The sequence below is a fragment of the Myripristis murdjan genome, chromosome 4, assembly GCF_902150065.1.
Source record: "Myripristis murdjan chromosome 4, fMyrMur1.1, whole genome shotgun sequence".
In the NCBI taxonomy this organism is placed as follows: domain Eukaryota; kingdom Metazoa; phylum Chordata; class Actinopteri; order Holocentriformes; family Holocentridae; genus Myripristis; species Myripristis murdjan.
Genome location: NC_043983.1, coordinates 13,551,489 through 13,577,913, shown reverse-complemented (window position 1 = coordinate 13,577,913; position 26,425 = coordinate 13,551,489). Strand labels below are relative to the sequence as shown.

Genomic DNA, 26,425 nt, shown 5'->3' with positions numbered 1-26,425 from the left:
AATTTCACGACTGGATTTGTTGCACAGGTGGCATCCTATGACAGTTCCACGCTGGAATTCACTGAGCTCCTGAGAGCGGCCCATTCTTTCACAAATGTCTTGTTTCACAGTCTGCATGCCTGAGTGCTTGATTTTATACACCTGTGGCCAGGCCAAGTGATTAGGACACCTGATTCTGATCATTTGAATGGGTGAGCGAATACTTTTGGTAATATAGTGTATTTTTGGAGATAAAAAAAAATAAAAACTCTTACACATCAATAAAAGGAAAGAATTTTTTTTTTTTTAAATTGTAGTTCTGCATGAGCATGAAATTTCAAGTCTAGGCACTCAGTATCAGTCTTAACAAGCCTGTGCTTATTGCATACTCTTTTTCCTCGTGTCCCTCATGTTGGGAAGGCACCTATAAGCCAGACACATTAACAAGGGCACTCCATTCTTCTTATTACGTAAGTGGAATTGCAGTTAATAAAATCTGTGGTGCACTATGTCTTGTTGTAAAACATATCTTTAAATTAATTAGCTGACCCTTGACCATGCTGACACAATAATTCGAATCCCACAGCAGGTGGGCAGCCAGGTGTTTCACCTTGGAGGTAGAAGATAGCTCCAGCTTCAGTTTCTTCCCCATTATAACAATACAAAATTTAATGCATCAGACACTGAAACTCACAAGCCTATGGTTCCTCACAGATCTGCAGATCACAATAGCTTCAGAAGATTATTTGGGGTATCATGGGTTTGTGAAGCACTTTGGTTAACAAAAATTATAATTGTAAGCATTCCTCTTAGAAAACAAGTAGCTAGCAAATACTAATAACATGAAGCTATCCTCTCACTTTACTTACTGATTTTGCTTTATGTTTCAAGTAAAGTCAACAGGACCTTTAAAATCAAATACTTTATTCAGACTCCAAGTTGGTACAATTAACGGTTCTCCATCTACTTGCTGGGTAAAAGGACTTAAATCAATCTTTTCATCTTCCTGACATATCTTTTTATCTCTGAAATGGTACACATCCTGTCACAATACTAATCAGAGTAAACATATGGCTTCTAAATCACCTACAAAGTGAGGGGCCAAGAAATGTTTCAATCATCATAGATGTTCCATTTCAGATCACATTTAGTTTCTTATACAGACAAAGGGAGAACCATCATCCAGATGAACTGTAATTTTAGATTTGAACATCGGTGCTTGGCTTTAAGATTGTATTCAGTAACCACACGCAGCCAATCCTAGGGTGTATTCAGACCTGTGGCTTGTTTGCTTTGTTCCGATCTTTGGGGGGAAACGCTTCGTAACAACTGCTCGAAACGAGACAGGTCTGAATACACACTTACATCTCTCTTAAACTTGGTCCTTGACATTGTATCTTTAATGTAGATGTGACTATGGCAACAGAAGCACTGGTAATTTAAACTACAATTTAAAAATTCAAAGGTAAATGGAAACGAAGTATGATTAAAACAATAGCAATGCTTTGCTCTTCTATTTGAACTATTTGAACAGTGCATTTCTTACAGTAGAAAACATTGAGGGATTGCATTTTAATGCAGGATCCTTCCTGAACTGAATTCTAAATGTTAACATTTAAATAGATCAACTAGTAACAAAATGGCAAAAAAGGAAGTGGAGCTTGGTTAAGGCAAAAATACGTAATTCTGCCAAGGATGGTTTGTGAGGGTGGAGGGACAGAGCACACATCTGAGGTTAAAAGCATTTTAGCTATTTGCTGAAAGAGTGGCAGTGATGTGCTAAGATCAAAACATTTCACATCCTTAAAACTTGTGCTGCTTCAGAAGTTGCCATTCAAGGCTCACAAATATAAGAACACAGATAGAGAATTGTGAGTCGGTGTATAAAGCGTTGCCACATACAGAAATAACCATCAATAAAGCATTCTCCACGTGACCAAAATTATAAATGGATTTTACTACGGACAAACACTTGGCTAGAATTAAACTCATGCAGTATTTGCCCCATGGCCTCAAGCTAAAACAATTTTATATTATATGTTCCCTGGCTGCACAATATGGAGAGGAATACAGAGGAAAATAAAACAGGAGCAAATCAGTCCATTTTAACACTCAAGCACAAAATTGTTAAGTAATTGCAGGGTGCACTATATAATGTGCCACACGACAGCTGAATTCTCTTGAAATCATGGACTGTTGTCTTGTGGACCTCCATCTGAAAAAGAGAGGAAGAGCAAACCATTTTTACTGACCAAATCTTAATATATCAATGAAAAGTTTCAAATCCAGGAATAGATAGGAAAAACAGATATAGAAGTTGTGTCATATCTAAAACCAATTTTTCAAAATCAGGATTACACCTGCAGAACTTAAGTACACGGGTCAATTGTAGGCGACTTTTCAACTTTTTAACTCTAGAAATAATTCACTGAAGGGCATAATTCCCTATAAACATACACACCTCCTTCATCTTCTAGTTAGAATTCCTTTGCCTCACATTCTTGTCCTTGTGGTTTGAGGCAGAATTGCTCTTCCTGAAAAATCATCAAGTACATTAAGAGCGTTAATAAGCAAACAAACAATAAATAAAAAAAACATCTGACATGAGAATCAAGGTACTGTGCATCTAGACTGTACTTACAGAGGAGCAGATCCTGAGTCATCATCTGTGCCGCAGGAAAAAGTCAACAGAGGAGAAAAGAAAAGTTACTAGCAGAACAGGTCTGGTGCAATCTGAACTTAAGTCAAAGTTTAGTGCCAGAAACACATCTGCGCACACAACCCCTAAAGTATGAGCTTAAAGCATGCTCACTAACTGCATTCCTGAAAATGTTATGCCATAATAATCAGTGCATGGTTTCATATAACTTAAAAGCCCTTACACTGGTACATATATATTTTTTTAAGTTATTCACTCTCACAACCTCAATTATGCTATATGGAAAAGACCTTTGTTTAGGTGAATCTCACATAATTAGACCAGCATCATGATCCTTTAGCATCACATATGCTCATGCAACGCAAGCACCCAAATGACACCAGAGAATGAAACACTGCAGAGGCCTTATTAAGATAAACATGGTAAAAGTACAGAGCTAACAGGAAAGCATTCCGGCATGTAGAGTGGCAATATTCACACCAGAGCAAGGACATGTGTTCACAAGATAAGGCAAGGAGTAAGCTACCTCTGTGGCTGTGAATGAGATAAATGATAAATGATATTTGTTTTAATAAAAGGGTTATTTATCATTTATCATGCATAAAGTACAAGATGCAGACAGCATGCAGACAGAATACTAAAACCTCTCACTTTTTTAACCTTCCTAATTTCACTTCAAACCATTACACTGTAGTTTATCTGTGTGAGTTGTTTTACTCTTTCATTGGCTCAACAAACAGAAATGGTTTTGGGGACCAATAAACAAAAAGTGGTAAGAAAAAAATTATTTCACACTTTGCCTCTACTCCGATTGTAAGGCCAGTGAAAGAGTGACCAAATCTTTGAGTACATTCCTCTTAGGAGTGGTGGCTATGAAAGCAGTTCATTCAGACTCCATAGCTTTTTCCACGCGGTAATCTCAGTTCAACCATTTCAGTCTCACATGCAGTTTTGATCACTTACCAAAACGCAAAAGCAGCAGCGAACAAAGAAGTAAAAGTGTAAATAATAAAAAAATAATAGTTTCTATCACAGCTTGTTCACATACAGCTACTACCATCAATACCATATTATTATATATATATATATTTTTTTTTCTTTTTAAATATAGAGACCGGAAAAAATCCTGTCATGAAATCAATGACAAAACAGGGTACAAATATTACATGCATGTAACTATATACCTATGTCCGCACCGTAAGAACAAAACTTTGATTTAGGAGTCTACAACTTGCCGTTGGAGGGCGCTAAAGTTGCACAACTAAACTGAAGTTGACACAGCCTGCAACCCTTACGTAAACAGCAGAAAAGGTCTGGAGATGTCCATTGCGTTCCCCTGTGTTAGGTTGGGAAAGCAGCTTGTTCACATTTTTAGCCCTAGCACAGGACGGAGCAGCAGACTAACCTCAGCCAAGTGCTGCTTCTATTTAAGATGTGGCTGGTCCTTTTTTGCTCTGCTTACAACTTTGGGGGGAAAAAAATCTGGATGGTATAACTGTAAAAGTGGCCAATAAGCTTAGAAATCCACCAGTTACTGTGGCCAGTGGACAAAGGGTTTCCTGCCCTGGCTGAGCATTTATGTACTATCCCATAGTGGAGGCAGAATGGCCTACGTACCATCGTTAACCTCATCGGGCTTTCTCCTCTTCTCATAGATGAAAATGATGGTGACCAGGACGATGACTTCAGCCACAATGCCAAGGAAGGGCCAGAGGGCAGCGAGGCGGCTGCGGACACGCAGCTGGATAGTGTCAGTGGCGATGCCAATTTCACTGGTTCCAGAGCAAACGTATTCTCCCATGTCCTCGTTGATGTTCAAGTCATGGATAATCAGAGAGGTCTTGTTGGGGGTGCTCTTGATCTCATATTTGTCGCTAGTGCCATTGATGATAGGCTGGGGATTGTGAATAAATAGTTAAGACATGCAAGACAGAGATGAGCTTGCTTCATTTTATTTCAGCTAAACCTGTCTAATATTATTATTTATTGAGCAAACCCTAACAACTGCATTGGTGACTAAAATATTCAGGGTATTAGTCCTCTGACTTCCATCTGTGGTAAGTTAACATACTGTTTTAAAAGTTCAATGGCTATATCATGAGCTTGAGAGAAACATACCTTTTGTCTTCCATCAGTCTCCAACTTGAACCAGTGCCAGTCAACAGGCAGTGGGTAGCCATGGCTCACACAGACCAGCATGGCCTTGTCCTTCTCATTGCCATGCTCAGAGTGTTTGTAGGCAGCAACATGAGGAGTCGCTACAGCAAGACAAAGAAACACACAAATTAGACACAAAAGAAATATGAAGTTGCAAAATTTAAAACAAAGAGATCTTCCCAAATTCTGAGTTCTCAACATCAGATGCACATGTCAACAGAAAAAACATACACTGCCCTTAATCTTTTACACTGAAGCAAGAGACAACTTACATGATCTAAAACTCTTTATTGAATATATTTTTGAAATGCAATAAATGAACACCTTAATGACCATCTGTGAGTGCAATGAGCTACTAGGATACCGGAAATTCTGCTGCTGGACATGCTGAACATTTTTGCTTAAAAAGGAGTAATAATTTTTTATTGACATTTTAGAAACAACTTTAAAAACCATTAGCAAAATTATAGGCCTTGTGAACAAAACAGATCAGAATGACTTAATTTGACAAGTGCATTCATCCAGTACTTACAAACTTTGTGAAAAACAAAGGGATTAGTCCAAAAAGTTCCAACTTATTAACCCTTTTTAAAATTTGCACGAGAAGAACAACTGACTAAACCATGGCACAGTAGTCAATCCATGTGAAAGTCTACAGGTTGCTGATAAATAATGTAAAACAATCTATCAAGCCACATATCGATGTAATGCATAAAAAAAATAAAGAGTGATACTCTGAAATCAAATAGTGGTAGCAGACAAGGACCTGCCAGTACAGAATGGGATGGAATATCTTTGCTTTATCCCACATGTTGATATTTTAAGGGAAAAATAACCATTTGAGCCATTGGTGTTGTAATAATCACCAAGCCTCTGATACCAACAATGGCTAGGGGGCAATCAGAGAGATGTACTCTTATTCGAGCTGTGGAAACCGGTTTATTGCTGCTAGTTTTTGGTTGTTTTTTTTCCAAGTTTTTAAAAATTATGAGCTTAATGTCAATATGAAATAATTTATCCCCTAAACTTTCAGAATATTTTACAATTTTCCAAGTATTTCTGTGCCTGGGATGACAACTCAAACGTTTTCAGACCACGGGAACCCTGCGTATAAGTAACATGCTATAAATAACAAAGGGACACATCGGTTAATTGTGCAGGACTTAAGTGTTAAAAATCCAATGAAGTCAGACTCCAAGCCCTACTTCATTAGGGCCCGAGCGCTGGAACAGCGCGAAGCCCTATTGTATTTGTAGTGATTCTTTCTTATTATTATTACGTGTCATTAGGCCTTAATTTGACCCCCTAAACATGCTCCAAAACTCACCAAATTCGGCACGCAGGCCAGGTCTGGTGAAAAATTGGATAAAATGGACAAACAGACCCCCTAAGTGCAAAAATTGGCTCGGTAGCGCCACCTAGGCACACAAAGGCAGCCGCTGTGGCCCACAGGAATGTGATAGAAAGACCAAACCACTGCCGAAATGTAGGTCTCATCGAGCCCTACAATTCACGCGCTGACACTCCCCCTCTAAAACCAACAGGAAGTCCGCAATTTGCGTTTGAACATCACGTTCTCGCCCAAAATTCCGCTTTGAACAAAATCTATCTCCTCCCAGGGCGTAAATGTCAGCGGCTTGAAAATTTCACAGATGACAGAGGACAGATTGCTGAACAAAAGTTCTGAAGGATTTCGTCATTACTCGTTTAGTTTGGACGTGATAACACCTCCAAGTCGGAGTGGCCAGAACCAAAACCTCATTTTTTCCCATGGAGTTTGGTGTACACAGGCTGACACTTGGCACTAATTAGGCCCCTGGAGTCTAAAGTAAAAGTCTGATGGCTTTGAAAACTATGCAGATGGAAAGAGGACGAAAATTCCTACAAAAATATGTAGTTTTGATGTGGATTGGACCAAGTTTGTGGGAGCTTTGAAGAGTTTTAAAACATTTTGGACTCTGGTGTGCTCTGCTCTGCACTCTGCCTGGACATGTGACTCACTCTAGCTGCCTCAGGAATGCGCAATACACACCCATTGTAAGAGCTCAGAGGGAGCAGAAAACACTCTCAAACTAAAACTGCCATAACTCCAAAACGGTAAAAGATAGCAAAATCATGTAAATGGGAGATTTATAGATGCGAGTCTCGTGACTCGTTTAAGCTTTGAATCAAGTCTGTAACTCAAACGGTGACCGAGCTGTGACACCTCAAACAGGGGTGGGTTTTCTGGATTTCTCCATTAGATTGAATGAGGATTTCTCTGTCTGCCTGCATTTTGGTGTGATCATGCCACAGCTGCCAGTACTCAAGTCAGTCACACACTAGGACATGCTAAGGGCGCCATCTGCTGGAGGGGCGCTGCTAGTGGCCAGAGGGGCACCAGCAGCGAATGTACTACCAGTGGGTTTTTGTTGGCGTCGTGTGTGTGTGTGTGTGTGTGTGTGTGTGTGTGTGTGTGTGTGTGTGCACGTGCGTATGTGTGTGTGTGTGTGTGTGTGTGTGTTTGTGTGAGTGAGTGTGTGTGCCTGCATTTTGGTGTGATCATGCAGCAGCTGCCAGTAGTCCTGTCGGTCACACACTAGGACTTCCGCGGCCTTTCAAAATAAAAGCCCAAAACTCTTTCACAATAAAAGCACCGAAAAATACCCTTAAAACTGGAACAAACGGACGAATTGTCTGCGCTTCGACACGCGCGCCATCCCCGACGTGCACGGGGGGGCGAGGGCCCGTCCAACGCTGCTTGCAGCTTTAATCTTGAATTACTTTTTTATGATTATGTGGCATAAGGTAACTTACTTTTGACTTCAATTGTCTGCTTCACCTCTGGATCAGTCTGGAAGACACATTCATACTTTCCACCAGACTGGCTGGTTATCTTATCCAAACTAAGGGAGAAACAAAAATGCCCGTAAGTTTTAGAATAGAAGAGAAAAGAATAGAATAGAGCAGGAAAGAACAGAATTGAACAGAACAGAACTTTACAGAAAATTGTGATCACTGAAGCATTCATTCATTCTTAGGTTGTTTATTTTATCACTGTTTGAATGTCCTAAAATTATACCGGGGTATAAGGTATCACTGACCAGTTAAAAAAATAATGTTGATTTGAAGGAAAATTCAAATGCTGAATTTCTGTATTCATTGCTATATACTGTCTTCATCCAAAAGGCTGTGGTCATGCCCTGGGTTGTGTAAACATTACTTTAGGCCCTGAGGCTATGGACGGGACACTGTATTACCACCTTACCCTAATTCACTCATTAAAAATGTCACAACACACAACATAGAGCACATCACAACAACACTGAAAGAATAAGCACATTAGATCATAAAATGTTTGTTTGTTTTTTAGAAAAGCTAGGGAATGTGCAGGCTAACTGAAGAGAGGTTTAGATGTAACATTTCTTATGGAAGAAAATTCAGGCCTAGCCTGAAATGTTACAAAGATGAGTATAAGCAATGATTTGTGGCCTGTTCTGCCCACACATTGTACCTTCTTTGTAGGTACAATGACAGTGACTAGTTTTCCTGTGACATTATGCAGAAAATCATCAACAGCACAGAGTTTAGACATTGGAGCTGGGAGAACAAATTAAGCTGCTTGTCCATGCAACAAATATTTCAAGTTCCCCCGGGTAACAACAATCACACATTTGTTCTGTGCTGCTGTTCTGCACAGTCCTACATGGTCTCTCTGTCTGATGAAGAATTAAGGTCAGAGCAAGTGAGCGGACTGCTAGGGGCACTCATCCCTGCTGCCAAGACTACTGGCAAAGCTACATGTCTGCACAGTCCATCTCTCTGCTAATCAACAGCAATGAATGCTTGAATGAAGCCCCTAGCACTGCTTCTAATGGAAGTAGGCATGGGAGGATGAAAAGATCGGCACAGAACATGAGTGGATAGAGAGAGCAATTAAGTAGGCAGAGCGAGAGAATGAGAATTGGGGGGTGGGGGTGGGGGGCAAAAGGAAGAAGGAGTGAGAGAAAAATGCAAAAGTGAATCTAGCAGTGTAATCTAAACTTCATGAATGCAGAATAATTCTTGTGGAATGTCTTGAATGTTTTATTTTGTAACAAATTTTATCCATGAACTGCATAGTTGATCAAGTCCTAAAACAGACATCTTACTATGGGTGTTGGAGTAAACTAACACTCAAACAAAACAATAAAAAAAAAGAAAGAAAAAATCCTATAAATTCTAGGCTTGTGTACATAAACTCCACTGTTACTTTTTCAACATCCGACATGTGAATTAAGAGTCCTGCTGTTTTCAAAATATTCCTTCAATCTACTCCAATGGACCCGTTTTTCTGTCATCTACACATGAAAAATACTATTGACTATTATGCATTTTAATTTGGCTAGACGTAAGACAGGCAATTACAAAAGCAAATTCTTATAAACTATAACAAAGTGATTACAGTTTTGGGGTGGGAGAATGAAATAAAATAAAATCTTGTAATCCCTACTACTTACTGAAGGACAGTGTGTGGAGAGTCCATAGTGTTCTTGGAATTTTCAATGACTTTGCCATTGTGCGTCCAATAGGAGCCCTTGATGGGAAGGGTGGAGTCTGTCAGGTTGCAGCTAAGGGTAGCAGAGGTCTGGTTGATGACCTCTGCAGGTTCCACAATGATGTTTGGCACTTTAGATGAACACAGAGAGGAAAAATAAATCACTTACGATATTTTGATAAAAAACAAAATAAGCATTTAACAACATTCTTTTTGCAGGTATAGACATCAGTGTCTAGCATAATAACCCTGAACTGAAATTATTAAGGAGATTTTGTTTTATTTTTTATTTATTTATTTATTTATTTTTTAATTACTCAGGCTTTAACTTGTTTCAAAAGACATCTACGGATTTAAAATACAGATTTAATCCAATCTACTATGCTATGTGAGTTCAAAAGAGCAGATCACAATAACTAACATGCCATCTGTGTTATGTTAAAACATTTCCTATTTGCATAATTTTCCATCTCAGAATTGCTTACTGACACCTTCACATTTCCTGAAACTTACCATGATTGGGGGGAAAAAAAATCCTTTCTTAAAACTTCAAACCAAAAGATCAGTGCAACTCAACTTGTATAAAGGCACAGAACTTTCCAAGAAGGGTGAAATGTACAAGACCCAAATTGGGAGCTCTGTCCCTTCCTAAGTAGAATAGAGGGAAGAATTTGAATCATACTGGGAAGCTACTAGATACAGTAATCTACAACGAGGTCATGGGGAGAGGAGTTTGCAATTAGCACATGCAGAAGAAGCAACCAGAGAGGGGTGAATGGCTATTGGCAAATTCACTGCCAGTCAAAAAAAAGGATCAAAAAAAGACAGAAACTGATAAAGTGGTATTCTCGTTTGTTTTGGGCAAATAAACTGAATATTTATATGGCTAAAAAATAATACTGGACCACAAGGCAGAAAAATGCCCTATGGCTGAGAATCCATTGATACAAATTAGTTGCCATCTTCTGTGCAAATTACGTAGCCCATAAGCAAAAGCAGAGGTCTATGAGTGTGAACAAAAGGGTATTGCCAATGTTAGTATCAATTAAGGAAAATGTCAGAAAAATAGACATCTACAAGAAGCCATGCTAATTAAGTCATCTGACCCCTTTTTTAAATCATTTAGTCATCCATCTATTGTTCACAAATTTGAATTTCTTGCAGAAGCCATTTGCAAGTTTCAAACCTTATGACCAGTATTATATTCAAACTCTTTGTATCTTACAGCTGTATCTAAGCCTTGAAATGAAAAAGGCATCAGATTGAAGTTATGCTCTATATCAGGCAATTCAGGTCTAGGGAGAGGCCCAAACGCACAATATGACCGGGTTTGCACTCTACTACAGGATGAGCCTGAAGTTCTTGAGGGAAGGAGAGGGACAATATACATTGGGTGAGGCAGGACAGAGAGGGCAGTGGACCGGGGAGTATAGGGAGTGAGTTTAAAAGGAGCTGGACCTCCAGGACTTCACTAATGAGGAGACAACAATAGCCAAGCAACTTTGACTAGAGTCTCCTTCTGCTTCCTCTGTCACTCACTTTCGATCACAATAACGTTTGCCTGTGAGCGGATCCACTTGATTTTGGGCGTCTTCTTCAGTTCATTGCGGTCAGGGTCGTTGGAAGCGCGGCACTCATATGTGCCTGAGTCATCAAGGGTGAGGCTAGTGAGGTGAATGGTGCTGGTGGCGTGTGCGATATATGTGGCGTTTATTCGTACACGGTCATCCCGTGCCCCGTCAAAGAGTTGGGTGAAGGTCTCATTGGGCTCCTCACCCTCTACAAACCACCACTGCACCTCAGGGATGGGGTTCCCTATCACCTCACAATGCAGCTCTGCGCTGTCATTGATCAGCTTCATCTGAGACAGGGGAGACTTGATAAAACCCGCTGAGCACCACGTACAGTAAGCCCAGCACATAGAAATAAGGAGTTTCAGATTGATTCGCAGTAATGAATTGATATGGATTTTGGATGTATTGATTTGGAGCATGTCAGTTGATTTCATGGGTAGGTGATAAAAGGCAGTGATGAAAGAAAGGCAAGCAAGTAGAAAAGAGAAAGAAAAAAGAAAACAAAGTTAATAAACACAAATGACATGAATATGAGTATGCACATAGAAAAGGCATGGATTAGAGCAACATTTTTAACCCAATTATTAAGCAATGTTGTGATCATTCATGGTACTCTGACCCATTAAGACAATAATGAGACGTGCAATAACAAAGACAGTTGGAAGAGGGGGAAAAAAATAAAGCAATCAACAATATTACCTTAAAATAAAAATAAACAAAATAAATAAAGCAATGTGCAGCGAACAAAAAGTATTAAAAACAAAGCAGGTGACATTGAGATGAAAACTTATTTTGCAGAAACAGCAATAATCCATGAAACACATAGCGCCTGGACCTAGCATTTTAGGTTAATAGCTTTTTGTCCAGAGGTGGTGTCAACTGAACGGTTAATGTATTAAATGCGGCCTAACACCCAATCTCTTTTTGAGGACATTGTGCAAAGGATTTAATACTCAGGTGAGGTCCAAAGAATAACAATCACAGGCAGGCAAAACCACAGTGAGCTTGCTCCCCTGTAGCGTCTTTCCCCATCTACTCTTAGCAGAACAAAACCTGGAACTCAAACTATCCATCACCGCTAAGAAAAATAACAGCACAGGATCAACAATGTGAGGATCCTGGATATCAAAGCGCAGTGTCAGGTGTCTATCGGGAAGGGGAAAACAATCCTTCAGTGGGCTAAACACTGCTTTGGCCAAGAGACAAAACATGCACACCCCCATACCTCCATTTCATGACCTGACACTTAAAATGTGTGTGTGTGTGTGCGTGCGTGTGCACGTATGTGTGTTGGGGTGTGTGTAAAGATCAATTTTCAAAACACTTCTTGTCACGACTGTCAGCAGTTATCAGTTAGGCCCCCACTAAAAGAAAAAGAGCAGACTTGTGAACATGGTTATGTGTGCAAGTGTCTCAGCCTCTAAATATCATGTGACGTATTTAGCTAAGTGTGGCCTCACAACTATTGCCAAAGGTCACCTTCATAGAGCATGCTGTATGAAAAGTTCACAATTAAATATAGGCTCTGCCTCAGTCCCAGTTAGGATCACTTGTAAATTATATGAATCTTAGCTGTGATATACAATGTGAACGACAATCAGTTCCATTTGTTATAAACGCAGTCAGCTAACTGAAAAGTTCACTTTCCAAGTTTACTTACAGTAAACAAACCCCTATACGGCCTCAACTATATACAACAATACATGCCTGGAACTCATAAAGCTACCACAATAAAAAAACAGAGCTAAATATTTTATGATACAGAGAGTGCATGACATTTATAACGCACGAACGAATAAGAGTGGCAAACAAACCATACTGTGGCAATACATGCTTTATCGACATGGAAAAAGTCAATGTTTATTGTTCATTCAACCAACTGGTTGAAACTAACAATTCTAGTAAGAATGTACTCAAGATTTTAAAAAGACAAAAGGGTGCACAATCTGTAATACCGTGATATCCTCAGGCCACTTTCAACACACCTGAGCAACAAAGTATATTGAAATTTCATGTTCAACAGGAAAAGCCAGTACAATGAGACGGAAAGTCTAACAGGACCAGGATACTAGTGTTTCCAGCATTAAAAAAGAGTAATGACATACATGGGGAAACAGGCACACAGAAGAGCAAATTTCAGTTTGCATTTATGGTGCACATCCAGGTCAAGATTAATGATTGGCTATTAAAATTGCCAGCTGCAAACAATTGCTGATGGAGTCAGATACTTATCATTTTAGCCAAAGTAAATCCAATAAACAAGATTTCACCTTATCGTAGTGCTGAGTGACATGGACATAATGCTACCATAATACCATAATACTCTAATCAAATACCTAGGTATCAATATTGTGACAATACTGTACGGACAGCTATTGGTCCTTTCATATAATATTCACACATAATCATTAATGATGTGGATATGATGACCAAACAGATCAAGGCAAATACTATGACCACCACAACAGTGTAATAAGCTGAGAAAACTACATGTCTTAATTGTAATGCAGTCTTTAAAACCAGAAAAAGACAATACTTGTGTCATCTCCTGGGATTTTAAAAATCATAATATTGCGATATATCTAGTCCCCCAACCCTACAACCACATAAAAAAACACCCAGAAAAGGGGACTACTTGGAATACATGCTTTACTATAACCAGTGTCGACAAATTAGAACAGATTGAACAACTGGAACATCAAAATTGCTCCCTATACAGGACTTTTTACCTAATTGTGTAACACATATATGGAAACTGTTTTTGTTTTTTTCCTTGTCTTGTTAAACCAAAGGAGATCTAGGCCTTCCCTACCTGTCTGCCCTTTTCACAATAACCCACTTTTCAGACCAAAGCTGTGCTACAGAAGAATCTGGAACTCCGGGGATATCTAATTTTACTTTTTGATGTACTCCAGAGCCACCATTGCCAAAGCAGAAAAGATTTGGTTGCATGGGGGCTGCCTGCATGTATGTTTGGGTGTGAGGTCTTTAAGTCAAGTCATCATGTATGCAAACTGCATTGTCACCAGCGAGGTGTCAACACACTCTACATTCAGTGTAAAAACTGTTAAAAAGTATTAAGAAACATTCTGGCTGCTAACACTTTCCTCGATAATTTTATAGCACTTGGCCTCTGCAGAACTGGTGCTAGTCTGCTTAACTCAGGCCCACTTTGCCAAGTTGAAAGGTGCACATGACCGTGTTTTAGAAAGATACACTGTTCCTGCTTGTCTGGCTATTCCAAATGCTTTGGGGTGATGCAATCCTGTTGGGAAACTCATTCAGTGTACGCAGATATAATTTGCTAATGTTTTCACGAAATGCATACATACAATGAAAAACTGACACATAGCTGAAGTGAACATGTCCATATGTCAACCATGAGTCAATCTGCAAGCCTGATGTGTGTTACACAGAACGTGGGTTGCCATTAATTCTGGAGGCTCCAGGCTAGAGAGTCAGCACAATTGCTCATTCTTAAATAGACAAGACAGCAGTTGTAAAGCTGCATTATAATGGAATTAAATATAATCTACAGCCACCTGCATTATCTAATTGACAAAACAAGCTCGTGTGACAAAATGAACACAAGCTGATTCATTTGCAAATAAAATTTATTTCACGGCAAGGTAATCAAATGAACTGAGAGGAAAGGGCAATTCAACGTTGAATATCTAGACCAAGGCCTACTGAATATGTGAATACCCTGCCCCACTACTTTCGAATGGCGCTTAGATACAGTGGCAGATGACTGGATCTCCTGCTTACAACGAGAGGCGTCACTGAAGTGTGGTGACAGTAGTCACACGAAACGCTTAAGAAACGGACAAGACAAATCATTATGACTTCGTAACAAAAAAAAAAAAAAAAAAAAAAAAATCCCACAGACATGAATAAACTGTAGCTCAGCAGTCAAAAATGACCGATTTGGTGTCGCTATGTTATAATTAATCTTACAGAAATGGCTAGTAAGCCGCACGATCGGCCTCGTTTTCTTAGTCAATATAATAACTGGTTTACACCGGATTGAGGACATTCTCTCGCAATCAACTGCTATGCTAATCAGTTCCAGAGGGACTAGCTTTACTGGAGTGCGAGTCTGTAACAGAATATGACTGAATCCTCAAAAGAGAGAGGGGAAATCGATTGTACTGTGATGGCTGACAAGCTCGATGTGAGGCCTACAGGCTCACTGGATCAAAGAGAAGTGGTAGAGATGAGAAAAAAACGAGTGGGGAAGCATGTCAATCGAGCGAACCTCGCCTGAACTAAAAGTCACGAACTGCCATAGCAAACGATGGCTGCTCGGTTAGCTAACGCCAGTTACACAACAGCACAGTGGTTTGAAATCCGGTAGATAAACAACAGATGTTAATGAACAACAATCTCTGGGTGGAGAATTCAAATAACTACTGTTCTTCGGTTGGTACAAAAAGCCACAAAACGTGACAAACAAGGTAAACCAAATAAATTCCGCTGCTAGCTAACTGGTTGATTTGATATCGGTACAAACTACTGAAATCAGCACTGTAGCAACTGGTTTTCGCGTTGTAAATTAGCTGTGTTGCAAGCAATTGGTGGTCCCTCCTCAGCTGAAACTGTTTTAGTTTTACTGAAGCAGGCGTAACGTTAATAGGTTATTCGACGTCGAATAACTTCCCCGCCAAAAAGCTGAGAATGAACTAGGAATAAGTAAAGTTAGCGAGCTGTCAGTTATTGATAAAATACTCATTTACCGAGGACAAAAACTGCATCTTTGAAACAACATGGCTAACATCAAAATCTTGTCTTACCTGTCGAGGCACTGGCTCGGTAACAGCACAAGAGAAGGGCGCTGAACCCCCACAGTAGCTTCATGGTAATACTTTTCTTCAACGCCTCACGTTAATCGTCGATACTTGACACTAATTTTCTGTGGTTCGTCGAGTAAATGTTAGCTACTGTCGCCACACCGAGCCCTCGACACGGGAGCGAATGTCGACCGAGTTGGTTGTCCTCTACTTGCACCTCATGTGGATCAGCACGTCGTCTGCGTGACGTTTACGCCGCGGGGCGGGGCCACGCTGTAATACTGCTGTGAGGACACACTTCTGCATTTGCTCTCCTCACACCCAAAGCAGGTTAACATCTTTTAGACAAGCTGTTTTACCGTGCCATCAACTAAGCAAAGTCAGTTTATAAATAACTTTTAACAAGTCATAAGCTACTGATAGATAACTATGAGGAAATAAATGGCAACTCCAATCATTTCTACCATCCCCAACGAGAAGGGACAGCTGTATCAGAGACACTTGGTGGTGATAAAACAGTCAAATACGATCAGTTCATTATAATGTCACAACTGACTGACTCAGACAAACCAAAAGTCCCATAGAAAGATTACAGTAATATCATACATGTATAGATTTTTAGTGAAGGATTTATCCACATTTGACTTTTTTGTTGTGTTACATACTACTACTACTACTACTACTACTACTACTACTACTACTACTACTAATAATAATAATAATAATTTGGCTGGGTAAATGTCCATCCAAATTCCTTTGATTGTCCTTGGAATCTACATTTTAATTGCAGTTAGTTAAATTGACTAGGCATGATTTAGAGAGAAACAGTCCCACAAATAACAATGTTTGTAACAGCAGTATCTCTACCATTATATCAAACTTTTGTGTTGAACTCAAAGACAGAATTGTGAGGACTGGTATTAATTGAATTTAAATATACAGTATTTATAGCTATCTATTAAAGGTATTTGTATTGGTTTTTAACTCTAGGTAGTTTAGGTTTAGAGTATTCTAGGATGTATGTTCTCTTGTCTTTCTGTACTTTTTTCTCTTTTAATGCTGAATAAGGAGCAACGCTCAAAGATTTCCTATGCACTCATGCAAATGGCAAATAAAGTACCTTGAACCTTGAAAAACATTTTTTTCTTTTTCATTTCAAAATGAGGAAGAAAAAAGTTTAACTACAATGAGAGGTTATCCAATCAGACTGAACGACTGAGCAACAACGACTTTAGTAAGGGAGGTGATCAAGAACCCAGTGACCGCACTGACAGAACTACAGAAATCCTTGGTTGTGTTTGTGGTACTTACTGGAAGGTTATTTTATTTGCAGCGGCACCTCACAAATCTTGGTATGACAGAGAGAGCATAAGAAAGCGCACATCTGAAACATGGCTAGAACTTGCTAGAGCCCATGAGGTAAGAGTTTGAGTCTTGCATCAGAAACACAGGCACAGCTACTCACCCACATAACACCATCCTTACCATGAAGCATGGTGGAGGCAGCATAAGTCTGTGGCAGGCTTTCCATCTGCAGGTATTGGGGGGCTTGTAGAGGGAAAAATAAATAAATGGAGTCAAATACAGAGTAATTCCCTCAGCACCTGCTTCAGAGTGGCAACCACTTTAGACACAGGTGATGAATCCTGTTCAAAATTTGTGGAGTGAATTGAAGATAGCTGTCCAGATGCTCACCATTACCTGAGAAAATGTACAAAACAGAATAGGAGAAAATCTCAAAATCCAGGTGTGCTAAGCAGATTAACGTACATGGTATGGCCTAGTCATTGCATAAAAGTGCTCCCACCCAATACTGACTCAGGGGGAAGAATACTGTAAATGTATTTTGTCTTTCTTTTTCAATAAAGACACAAATAAGCCAAAAACATGTTTTCACTTTGTTGTGAGGTATTTTATGTAGGTTGTTGACAAGATCAAAGTTTAATCCACTCTGAAATCAGACTGCAGCACTGCACAATGCAGTTCAAATGACTGTTCAAAATGTTAATTCTAAATAACACCGACTCTTGGATGATTAAATACTAAAAGAACATGCCATGCTTGCAAACCACATTCCATGGCAGACAATGTACATAGTTAAAAGGGAACATAACTACTTGAAATGATGACTAAATTCTTATTGACAATAAGCACACCAATCACCACTTTCCCACTGGAAGTCAAACTTGTAGGCTTAAAGTCAAGTGTATCCGTCTGTCCTCCATCCAGAGGAATGGGCCGTCTACAGCAACAATGCTTTCAGAATTAAGAGCTTTGAACATTGACCCCAGAGGAGTAAAGCGGTACAATGTGAAGGAAATACTCCTATAAAACGAAACAATAAAAGGAAACAGATTATTGCTTGATTGATAAGCCATTTAGGGGGTTATACACTCTTGAAGAATTTCATTTAGGCTGTGTATGTCCTTTGATCAGGTCTTACTTTGAAAATGCAAAACAATGAGAAATCCCCCCACCCAAGAAAAAGAAATTATCCATTGAATCAACTTCCAACAGTGACTTCTAGTGATGTTATTGTGTTTGCCTCTGGTTGAGTTTCAGGTGGTCGTTCTCTGAGGTTATCAAAGGTCACTGAAACTATAAACGGTTTACTATAAGAGACACAGCCCAGCAAACAGCATAACTTAATTGGCATTAAAAAATAAAAAAAAAGGTTTGGCTTCTTAACATTTCTATTATTTAACATTACAACATGGGTTAGATGTAAGAATGACTAGAAAATTAAGATTCTTTTGTGACTGTGTACATGCTGTACCAAACAAGGTTATAGAAAAGTTCCCGCTCATTTGCATTACTGCACTCCCATCTAGTGTCTATCCAGAGCACCACGCAATCGGTGTGAGGTTAAAAAAAAAAAAAAAAAGTAACAGAGGCCTTTGAACTTAGTCACATTATTCACTGAGTGTATTTTTTTTTTTTTTTATCAAATTATTTCTTTTTTTATTATTATATGGATAAAAGCAGTAAAATATTAGAAGGATATTTTGTTACAACCCTTCATTCTGCAACTGCAATAACTCAAAACTGATATACTTTGCTCCAGTGAATGTTTACATACACTTTAAAAATGTGTTTTAGCACAAAACTTTCAAAAAAGCTTTCAACTACATTTTATCTTCAGTTATCACACATTCTTGAATCAAGAGCTCAGTCTGTCAATCCATTTCGGCATGAGAAAAAAGATCTTAAAAATAAAATTGCACACAGTAGAAATCACTTACATGAATATTAAGTTGTAGCACCCAAATGTCTTTATTTTAATCTGTTCATGTTGTTGTTGTTGTTTTTTACATAAGCCTGCAAATCAATGCTTTATCTACTGACAAACTTTGGAAAAAAAAAATGTTACCTTTAAAATGACCTTAATTGCCTTCAAGTTAAACGCCAAATGCACTAACATGTCTTGATCATGTATAACAATTTAAAAAGCTGACTGAGATTTAGATTAGCATTTGCTGTGTAGTGAAAAATCCCTTTGTTGGCAATTCAGTAATGAACATCCTAGTAATTATCCACATAGGACATAATTACTGAATTTTGTCTCTTAATTTCAAGTCTAAACAATGGAACCTGTGCAGTGTCAGGTTATCTGAAAACAAGAACTGAATATTTATAATATAATAATTATGTAGGCTATTGTAACATTGTTGCAAGAACAAAAGGGTTCAAAAATTCATATCCATCGAAACCATGGAGACACTCAAGTGCGCGCTTGAACAGTGCACTTGAAGAGTCCTTTCACCTGTGCAGATATGGATGCTACTAATAAAAGGATTAAATTTACATATTTTCTCTCCTTCACTGGCAAAAGTGTGTCATTATAAATCATACAACTCTGGCGGTTAAAAAACAGCAACTGGCTTGTCGTGACAAGTCTTCCACCTTTGGATTCCTTTGTTTTCTCTTGCTGTATGAAGTGATTTAGGCAGACAGAGCCTCTTGAGGTTCCCATCCTCCTCCACATCCTTTCTGACAGGAGGCGCACTCCAGGCCTCCACCCTTCCCCTGGTTCAGATTCCTGATGGCGGAGGGAGCAACAGGAGGGGCAGAAACACATGTATCGCACATATCACTTCACTCCAGAATCTGGTTTGAGTGCTCCTGATGAGGGGACGGGTGCACCCAGGTCCCCGCCCTATGGCAGGGAGAGATTGGAGGTCACCACTCTGACGTATGGTAGCCTAGGAGTGATAGACAGCTCATGTGTTGAGATGGAGGAATGTTTTCTTTTTTTTATGAGTTATCTGTAGAGTTCTCATTGCTAGTTGAGCTTGACGACTGAGGGGTGGAGGAAGAGGAAGAAGACGAGGAAGAAGAGGAGGAGGTAAAGTTCATCCCTGATAGTTCTGGAGGGTTCATTGCTGTGTTCTGCCCACTCAAGCTTTTCCTGCATACTGGACAGGTATCATGCTGGAGAGCAGTAAAAAAAAAAAAATAAAACAAAGAAAAATGAGGCAGTTTTAGCGTCAGTACAGGCAAGTATGTTTTTTTTTTTTTTGTCTGTTTTGTTTTCCATCTCTCCATTTTAATAAATGACTATAAGTGCAGGAGGAGCAATGGAAAGTGTGATTTAGGGATGGGGGATATGGACAAATCAAATATCACAATATCTTTGACCAAATATCTTGATATTAATATTGAGACGATAATGCTGCTTTCATAAGATATTTACACAAAATAGATTTTTAATAAGCAATCATTCATAATGTATATATAATGACCATGCAGGTAGAGGTAAATGGTAAAACAGTCTAGTAAGAAAATTGCATCCCTTTACTGGAATGCAGCCTTTAAAACTAAACAAAGACAATTCTTGCACCATGTCATGATATCCAAAATCCCAGATGATAGCGAGTCTCATATCATGTTATCAATACAATACTGATATAATTTCCAGCCCGAATTGAGTGCAGAAATGCCTATTACCTGTTCCAACCAGGGCACTATGCAGTCATTGTGGAACATGTGATTGCACGGAAGCTGCCTCACATTTTCTCCAGCGGTATAATCTTCTTTACACACTGGACATTCTAGACCTGAGGCTGAAAGATAGACCAAAAGGTAAAAAAGACACAAAACCTGTCAAGTAACATGTGGAATTTCCACCAGTAAACTTTTTTTTTCACTCCTGTCAGTAGTTTGTGAGTTGCCACAATGTGCTGTGACTCCATCATGGTCACACCTACCAACATGCTCCTCTGTGATTTGTACTGTAGGAAGGCTCTTTATTTTATCCCTATCGGCAGGCGGTGGCCCTGTGTTCTCAAACTGGTTTAATAACTAGAGGAATGGGAAAAAAAGAAAACACAAAAGAACAAAAAGGGATTGTATGCATATTGGCACAATGTCTTAAACACCAGTTAAAAACTGAGATAAAAAAAAAAAAAAAAAAAACTATTCCACTTTGTATGCAGAGGGTAATCACATTGAATAAAAAAAGTTAGATTTTTGAAAATAATACCTGTGTTATAATTGCATCTAGTCCATTGGCACCCCATGCATAATCCATAGGATTTGAGTGAAGAACGCCCCTTTCAAAAGGATAGCAAAGTCAGAACAAGTATAATACAATATATATATTTTTTTTGTTGGTGAGTGTCTGTCTACATTATGGTTGTTTTGTTGCAGGAACTCACCAGGGTCCAACACCAATATTTGGCATCGCAGTAGGTGCAATTATTCCATTCACTAGCTGCTGAATGATTCTATGTGAGAGAACAAAACATACAGCTATGACATGGATGTATTAGAGGAAAAAATTAAGCTTCCACCTGTGTGTTAAGATGGCTTGCTATTAGGGGAGTCATAGATGACAAATGATATTAATCAAGGGAAAGTGGGGAAAAAAAGATGATTTTCACAAAGTCACTGCCTGTGCTCCTCACCCCTCTAAAGTGGGCACTCCCTCATGCCTGCCTGCTTGTCGTCGGGAACCATGACGACCCCTGGGCTGCCTGGCACCGTATCGCTGCCGTGATGCCATTTCCCTTTCCCGCCGGTTTTCAGCGTCACGATTGTCCTCTGTTCCTAGTCCAGCCCCAAAGTCAAAACTGTCGTCAAAGACACCCAGAGCGAACTGGCCGTAGCCCGAAGGGAATGTAAACATGTGCTGGTCCACATTCTGAAACACAAACAGATGAACACACACAAATGAACTTGTGTGTTGTAATCTCAGTGGTGGAAACCGTAGAGCGCTGTGCTTTTTCCACAGTCTGGAGCTGACTTCAAATATTTATCATCAATAGTACGCAGCAGACAGCTGAGGACTACGTCAACTGTCAGGTCAAATTTCATGCCAATGGAAGTGTTCTAGAGTGCATGTTGACATACTTATTTGTTTACTGAGATAACGTTATCATTGCAGCCCCTGTATTTCATGACATACTTTCATACAGAATGAACTCACAGCTGTCAAATATGTATCGAACTGCCATTACTCATCTGTGACTATTCAAAGTCAACTTACCCCACTTACTCAGTGCCAAATCATGATACAGAGAATATATAATGTATGTTGTTTATAAATACATAAAGGGCAAAGCCAGATCCTGTAAAAATCAGTATGTGTCATATCTAGGACATGACGTTTTTACAATAAATCAGACCTGCAAACTTGTCGGTGGAGACAGTTTTAAGACATACTGGCAGTTTTATTTAACACTACGTAGAGAAGGTATGTGTGAGAAACACATCTGAGTAAAGAATGAGTTCAGAAACCTCAAATGGCTGCTGGTTCTGGTCGCCGCTGGAGATGGTAGACATGGAGCCATTGTCAGCACTTAAAGGGGACAAAAATGTAATAAGTTAAGTCTGCATTTACAGTGGTCCCTCGTTAATCGCGGGAGTTACGTTCTAAAAATAACCCGCAATAGGTGAAATCCGCGAAGTAGTCAGCTTTATTTTTTACAATTATTATAGATGTCTTAAGGCTGTAAAACCCCTCACTACACACTTTATACACTTTTCTCAGACAGGCATTAACATTTTCTCACTTTTCTCTCGTTTAAACACTCTCAAAGTTCAAACCTTCGTTGAAAAATAAGTCCAGTAAAAAAAAAAAAAAAAAGCATGCAAAATTGCACTAAAAAAATCCGCGAAACTGCGAGGCCACGAAAGGCGAACCGCGTTATAGCAAGGAACAACTGTATTATCGTTAATACTTATTAGAGGGAATTGATGTAAAAGCCATTTTCCCTCACTCATAATGAATATTAACAGACACTTTATATTGAATCTCTTAATGCCATAGAAATGGGGGAAAATGATAACTTGAACAGGGCAGCCTGCCGCAGTGAATACACTTTATACACACCTTCTCTCCTCCAGCAGCTCCTCGATAAAGCCTGACTCACATCTTGGACAAATGTAGTCCTGTGTTTAAAAAAAGCAGAAGAAGAAGAAATGGGAAGAAGTGTGAGATGGATAATGCCCTTCATAGGTCAACAATGTAATTACTGTTTTTTTTTTTTACTTTATTTTATTAGTCACACATCACTTCCCTTAATGTGGTAAGCCATAAGTGTACACATATGTATCTATCTTAAAAATAAAGGATGAACACCTGGTACCCAAGTTATTATGGTAATAGGCCATTCTACACAATACGTATCACATAAACCAGTTGTCACTGAACTCCGAGGGGCGTAAATCACCATCACCAAATACAGCTACTAACGTGGGGGAAACCAGTGGCTGACTGTCATTGTGAGGGACGCCGATACCATTCTGTGACAGATCATTCCAGCCTGGGACAGGAAGAGCTACTGGTGTGGCTTGCTGATGGCAAAGCACAAAAGAAAACTGTGGCATTGTTGCTGCTTCACCGCTTCATGACAATCAACACAGGCGCCTAGAGGTTTAACCAACATGCGCCAGCATGTTTAAGTGAAGCTCAAGTGTTTTATAAAATGATAAGTCTGAGCTGGACCAGTGGACGTGATCAGACACAATGTTAAAGGCAATGCTCGTAAAGGAAGCTAGGATACCTCAAGTGGAATCGTAATCCCAACTCGCAAATTCAACCCAAAGAATTGCTCAGTAGCTAACAGGTCGATAATTTTGTGCATACATGTAGCTGCTATTAACACTGTGTTACAGGACAAGAGTTGGGTGGCTAAGCTTTCCACATTAGGTTACTACTTAGCTATCCAAGTGACGTTAGCTAACACAGGCAGCGTTAGCATGATAGAATACACTGAGCCCATAGCAGCAGGCTAATGGTGGCTGGCTAACAGTTAGCTAATATGCTTTGAGGACCTCCGCCCGGGCAAAAACAACACATGTCGCGTTTCTCCTCTGCCCAATTGTCCCCGTCTTTACTACTCGTTCGTGCTACTTACAGGGAGCCGAGGACTAATCTCTGCTGAACATCTGTGACAGAAGAACCGGCTGGGCCATGGAGGAGCTTCCGCCATCTTTAGTCAGTGGAGGCGTAGGGACTACGGAGCACAGAAAGGGACAATATTCACCTCCCTGACCACGAAACATCTGACTGACAAAAAAAGGCGTAGTTACGACAAAATTAACCCAGGTTTCACAATTATCATCACTATTAGTGACAATATATTGCTGTCAAACTGTGCATATACTGCGCATTTAGCGTACCACTTCCGTTTATTAGTTTTTCTGAAACATTCTCCTGGCGTGTTGAGAAAACCGATGTCACTGCCCTATAAAATATTGCCACACGGTGGTGCTTTAGTGTATCAAGTGGGGAGAGGCCAAACCGACTTGCTGGGCCTGCATACGCAGTACTCCGGCCGGGATGACCCGCCCCTGCTCCGCCTCTGATTGGCTAACCCCAACCCTGAGTTTAACCAACCTAGGCACTCTAAACCAACCTAACCAACGAGGGCAACGACTGCCAGCCAATCAGAGGCAGAGGTGGGCGGGTTTGCAGGTCCGGCAAGTCAATTAGTGTTTCCCGTATCAAGTGTTGTGGTCCTACATGCCACAGCGAAGCAGGGTAACATGCAGTTGTGGTGAGGATACAGCAAAGTCTCTGACACTCCGTCTCCTGAAAAGTTACAGTTTAATGTGATCATGATATTGCATAATCACTGGGTCTAAACCAACATACCTAAGGAAATTGGGAAAAATTGTCCCAACTTTATCCTCCACTACCCACAGAGAAGGCTCAGTTACAAACAGGGCTATTTTCTGATGTGTTAAGGTAGACTGGTTAAGAATGTCTGTCAAATCCACACCACAGACGAACACACATGCATATCCCCCTCATGTCTTAAGTGCAGGTTCAGTGTCCCACATTCTGGTCATTCACTACAGGCTGCCTTTTTACATTTTCCCAGCCATCAGGGATTTGTTTTTGCTATCTGGCGTCCTGCTTGATATTTTGTAACTTGTGTTACTTTTCCATTGGACTCTGGACAAGTTGAATCAGAAAAACAAAACAGAAAATGTTTAACAACTAACATGGCAAATACATCATTTCTTTTTACACGAATAGCCCCAAGGTCTCACTGGTGGTCCTGAGAGGAGTTATATAAGAAGCGGAGGGGATATGATTTATAATAGCCAGTTAAGAATTCAGGTCTGTTTTTATTTTTGGAGTTGTAAATTATATTTTCCTTGATATTTCACTTTTTTTTCACAGGTATCTGTTAAGTTATCCGTGTGACTGCTGATTTATAGCCGAGCATGGCAGGTTTGTAAGATATGGCTCCAGCTTGCAGGGGTACTGAGTTTACTGTGCTCACTTAAAGACTATCTCTAGTGCTTAGCACCACATGTTGAGAATAAGTAGGAGTTCCCATATGACTGTCCCACAGCCAATCACAGCTTTCAAGCCATCTGGTGTGATTTTATGTATAATTTCATGCTTCTGAGTAGAATAGCCCTGGACTTTTGTAACACAGATGTCTGTAACTACCTCCTATGGTTATGGTGTAGAACAACTGACATTAGAAAATAAATAACCGAGGAGAGCACTGTTGGCTAAAGCATTATACATGCATTGTAGGTCCACTGATTTGAAGGAAAGATACTTTATGTAATACATGTTGCCAGTATCTTGCTGTGTAAGAACTCATCATTAGGCACATAAATCCTTTCTCTTACTCTGTGGCAAGTGTTAAATAGTGAAATTTCATTTCTAACAGTGAAACAATGGATTACTTTCTCAACCTGGAACACATAACACAGACACGATAAGTTGTTTCCTCAAAGGAGAGGTCACACTGTAACCTAGTTAGGTCCTTATGTCCTCTCGCTCTGTGTTGTGTCTGATCGGGCCATGTGGGAGCAGGAAAGACACGGCTGTCCCATGGGCTGAGATTAGAGAGGGTCTGATAGCACTGAGATTTGCTATGTCTGCCTGGCTGAGGTAAGCTATTGTCTCTCTGTGCCCAGTGCGTCACTGCCGTCCCAGTCCAGTGCTCATTGTTGCAATCCAATCTGGGGAGTGAGTGAGTGACTGCGGGTCACACATGGGTCAGAGACAGGTCATGTGAGCAGCAGAAAACAACTTTGCCAGACTGAGTACCTTCCACATCATGTAGTTCAGGTCACTGCTAATCTGGACTTGTGATATGTTGACCGAGAAAACATTGGTCCTCCAGTGAGCAGCGCTGCTGTTGACGTAGTGCAGTATAACACTGTGGCCTCATTCTAAAAAAGACCTCGATATGATGTGGATGAGAAAATTCAATACAGAGGATACTGCAGTACTTAACATTTCACAGCACTTTAGCACACTTAATCAAACTATGCA

The 26,425-nt window shown here is 39.8% G+C and overlaps 2 protein-coding genes across 3 annotated transcripts; both read right to left on the bottom strand.

Annotated features, from left to right (window-relative positions):
* Positions 1–883: 883 nt before the first annotated feature.
* Positions 884–15,913, bottom strand: bsg (basigin). The gene is made up of 9 exons (XM_030050177.1): positions 15,679–15,913; positions 10,851–11,201; positions 9,274–9,442; positions 7,592–7,680; positions 4,757–4,896; positions 4,256–4,532; positions 2,621–2,645; positions 2,441–2,513; positions 884–2,194 (listed from the first exon to the last, which is right to left on the bottom strand). Exons 1-8 carry the CDS (start codon positions 15,740–15,742, stop codon positions 2,453–2,455), a joined length of 1,176 nt encoding a protein of 391 aa, XP_029906037.1. The 5' UTR covers positions 15,743–15,913; the 3' UTR covers positions 884–2,194; positions 2,441–2,452.
* A 1,648-nt stretch (positions 15,914–17,561) lies between these two features.
* On the bottom strand, positions 17,562–24,390 carry LOC115358287 (E3 ubiquitin-protein ligase RNF126). 2 transcript variants are annotated; one of them, XM_030050189.1, is made up of 10 exons: positions 24,301–24,390; positions 24,036–24,134; positions 23,009–23,067; positions 22,414–22,474; positions 21,582–21,817; positions 21,333–21,401; positions 21,158–21,227; positions 20,883–20,976; positions 20,623–20,738; positions 17,562–20,106 (listed from the first exon to the last, which is right to left on the bottom strand). In XM_030050189.1, exons 2-10 carry the CDS (start codon positions 24,108–24,110, stop codon positions 19,930–19,932), a joined length of 957 nt encoding a protein of 318 aa, XP_029906049.1. In that variant the 5' UTR covers positions 24,111–24,134; positions 24,301–24,390; the 3' UTR covers positions 17,562–19,929. The 2 variants fall into 2 exon arrangements, with proteins under 2 accessions (XP_029906049.1, XP_029906048.1); XM_030050188.1 differs by lacking the exon at positions 24,301–24,390 and having other exon boundaries at positions 24,036–24,166.
* Positions 24,391–26,425: the final 2,035 nt, after the last annotated feature.

Coding starts and splice junctions, on each gene's coding strand:
- LOC115358287 (XM_030050189.1), bottom strand. CDS start 24,110: ATGGCGGAAGCTCCTCCATGGCCCAGCCGGTTCTTCTGTCACAGATGT. Junction 23,068..24,035: donor AGATTAGTCCTCGGCTCCCT/GTAAGTAGCACG, acceptor TTTTAAACACAG/GACTACATTTGTCCAAGATG. Junction 21,228..21,332: donor AATATTGGTGTTGGACCCTG/GTGAGTTCCTGC, acceptor TCCTTTTGAAAG/GGGCGTTCTTCACTCAAATC.
- bsg (XM_030050177.1), bottom strand. CDS start 15,742: ATGAAGCTACTGTGGGGGTTCAGCGCCCTTCTCTTGTGCTGTTACCGA. Junction 2,646..4,255: donor GCCCGATGAGGTTAACGATG/GTACGTAGGCCA, acceptor CCTGCGGCACAG/ATGATGACTCAGGATCTGCT. Junction 2,514..2,620: donor GACTCAGGATCTGCTCCTCT/GTAAGTACAGTC, acceptor ATGATTTTTCAG/GAAGAGCAATTCTGCCTCAA.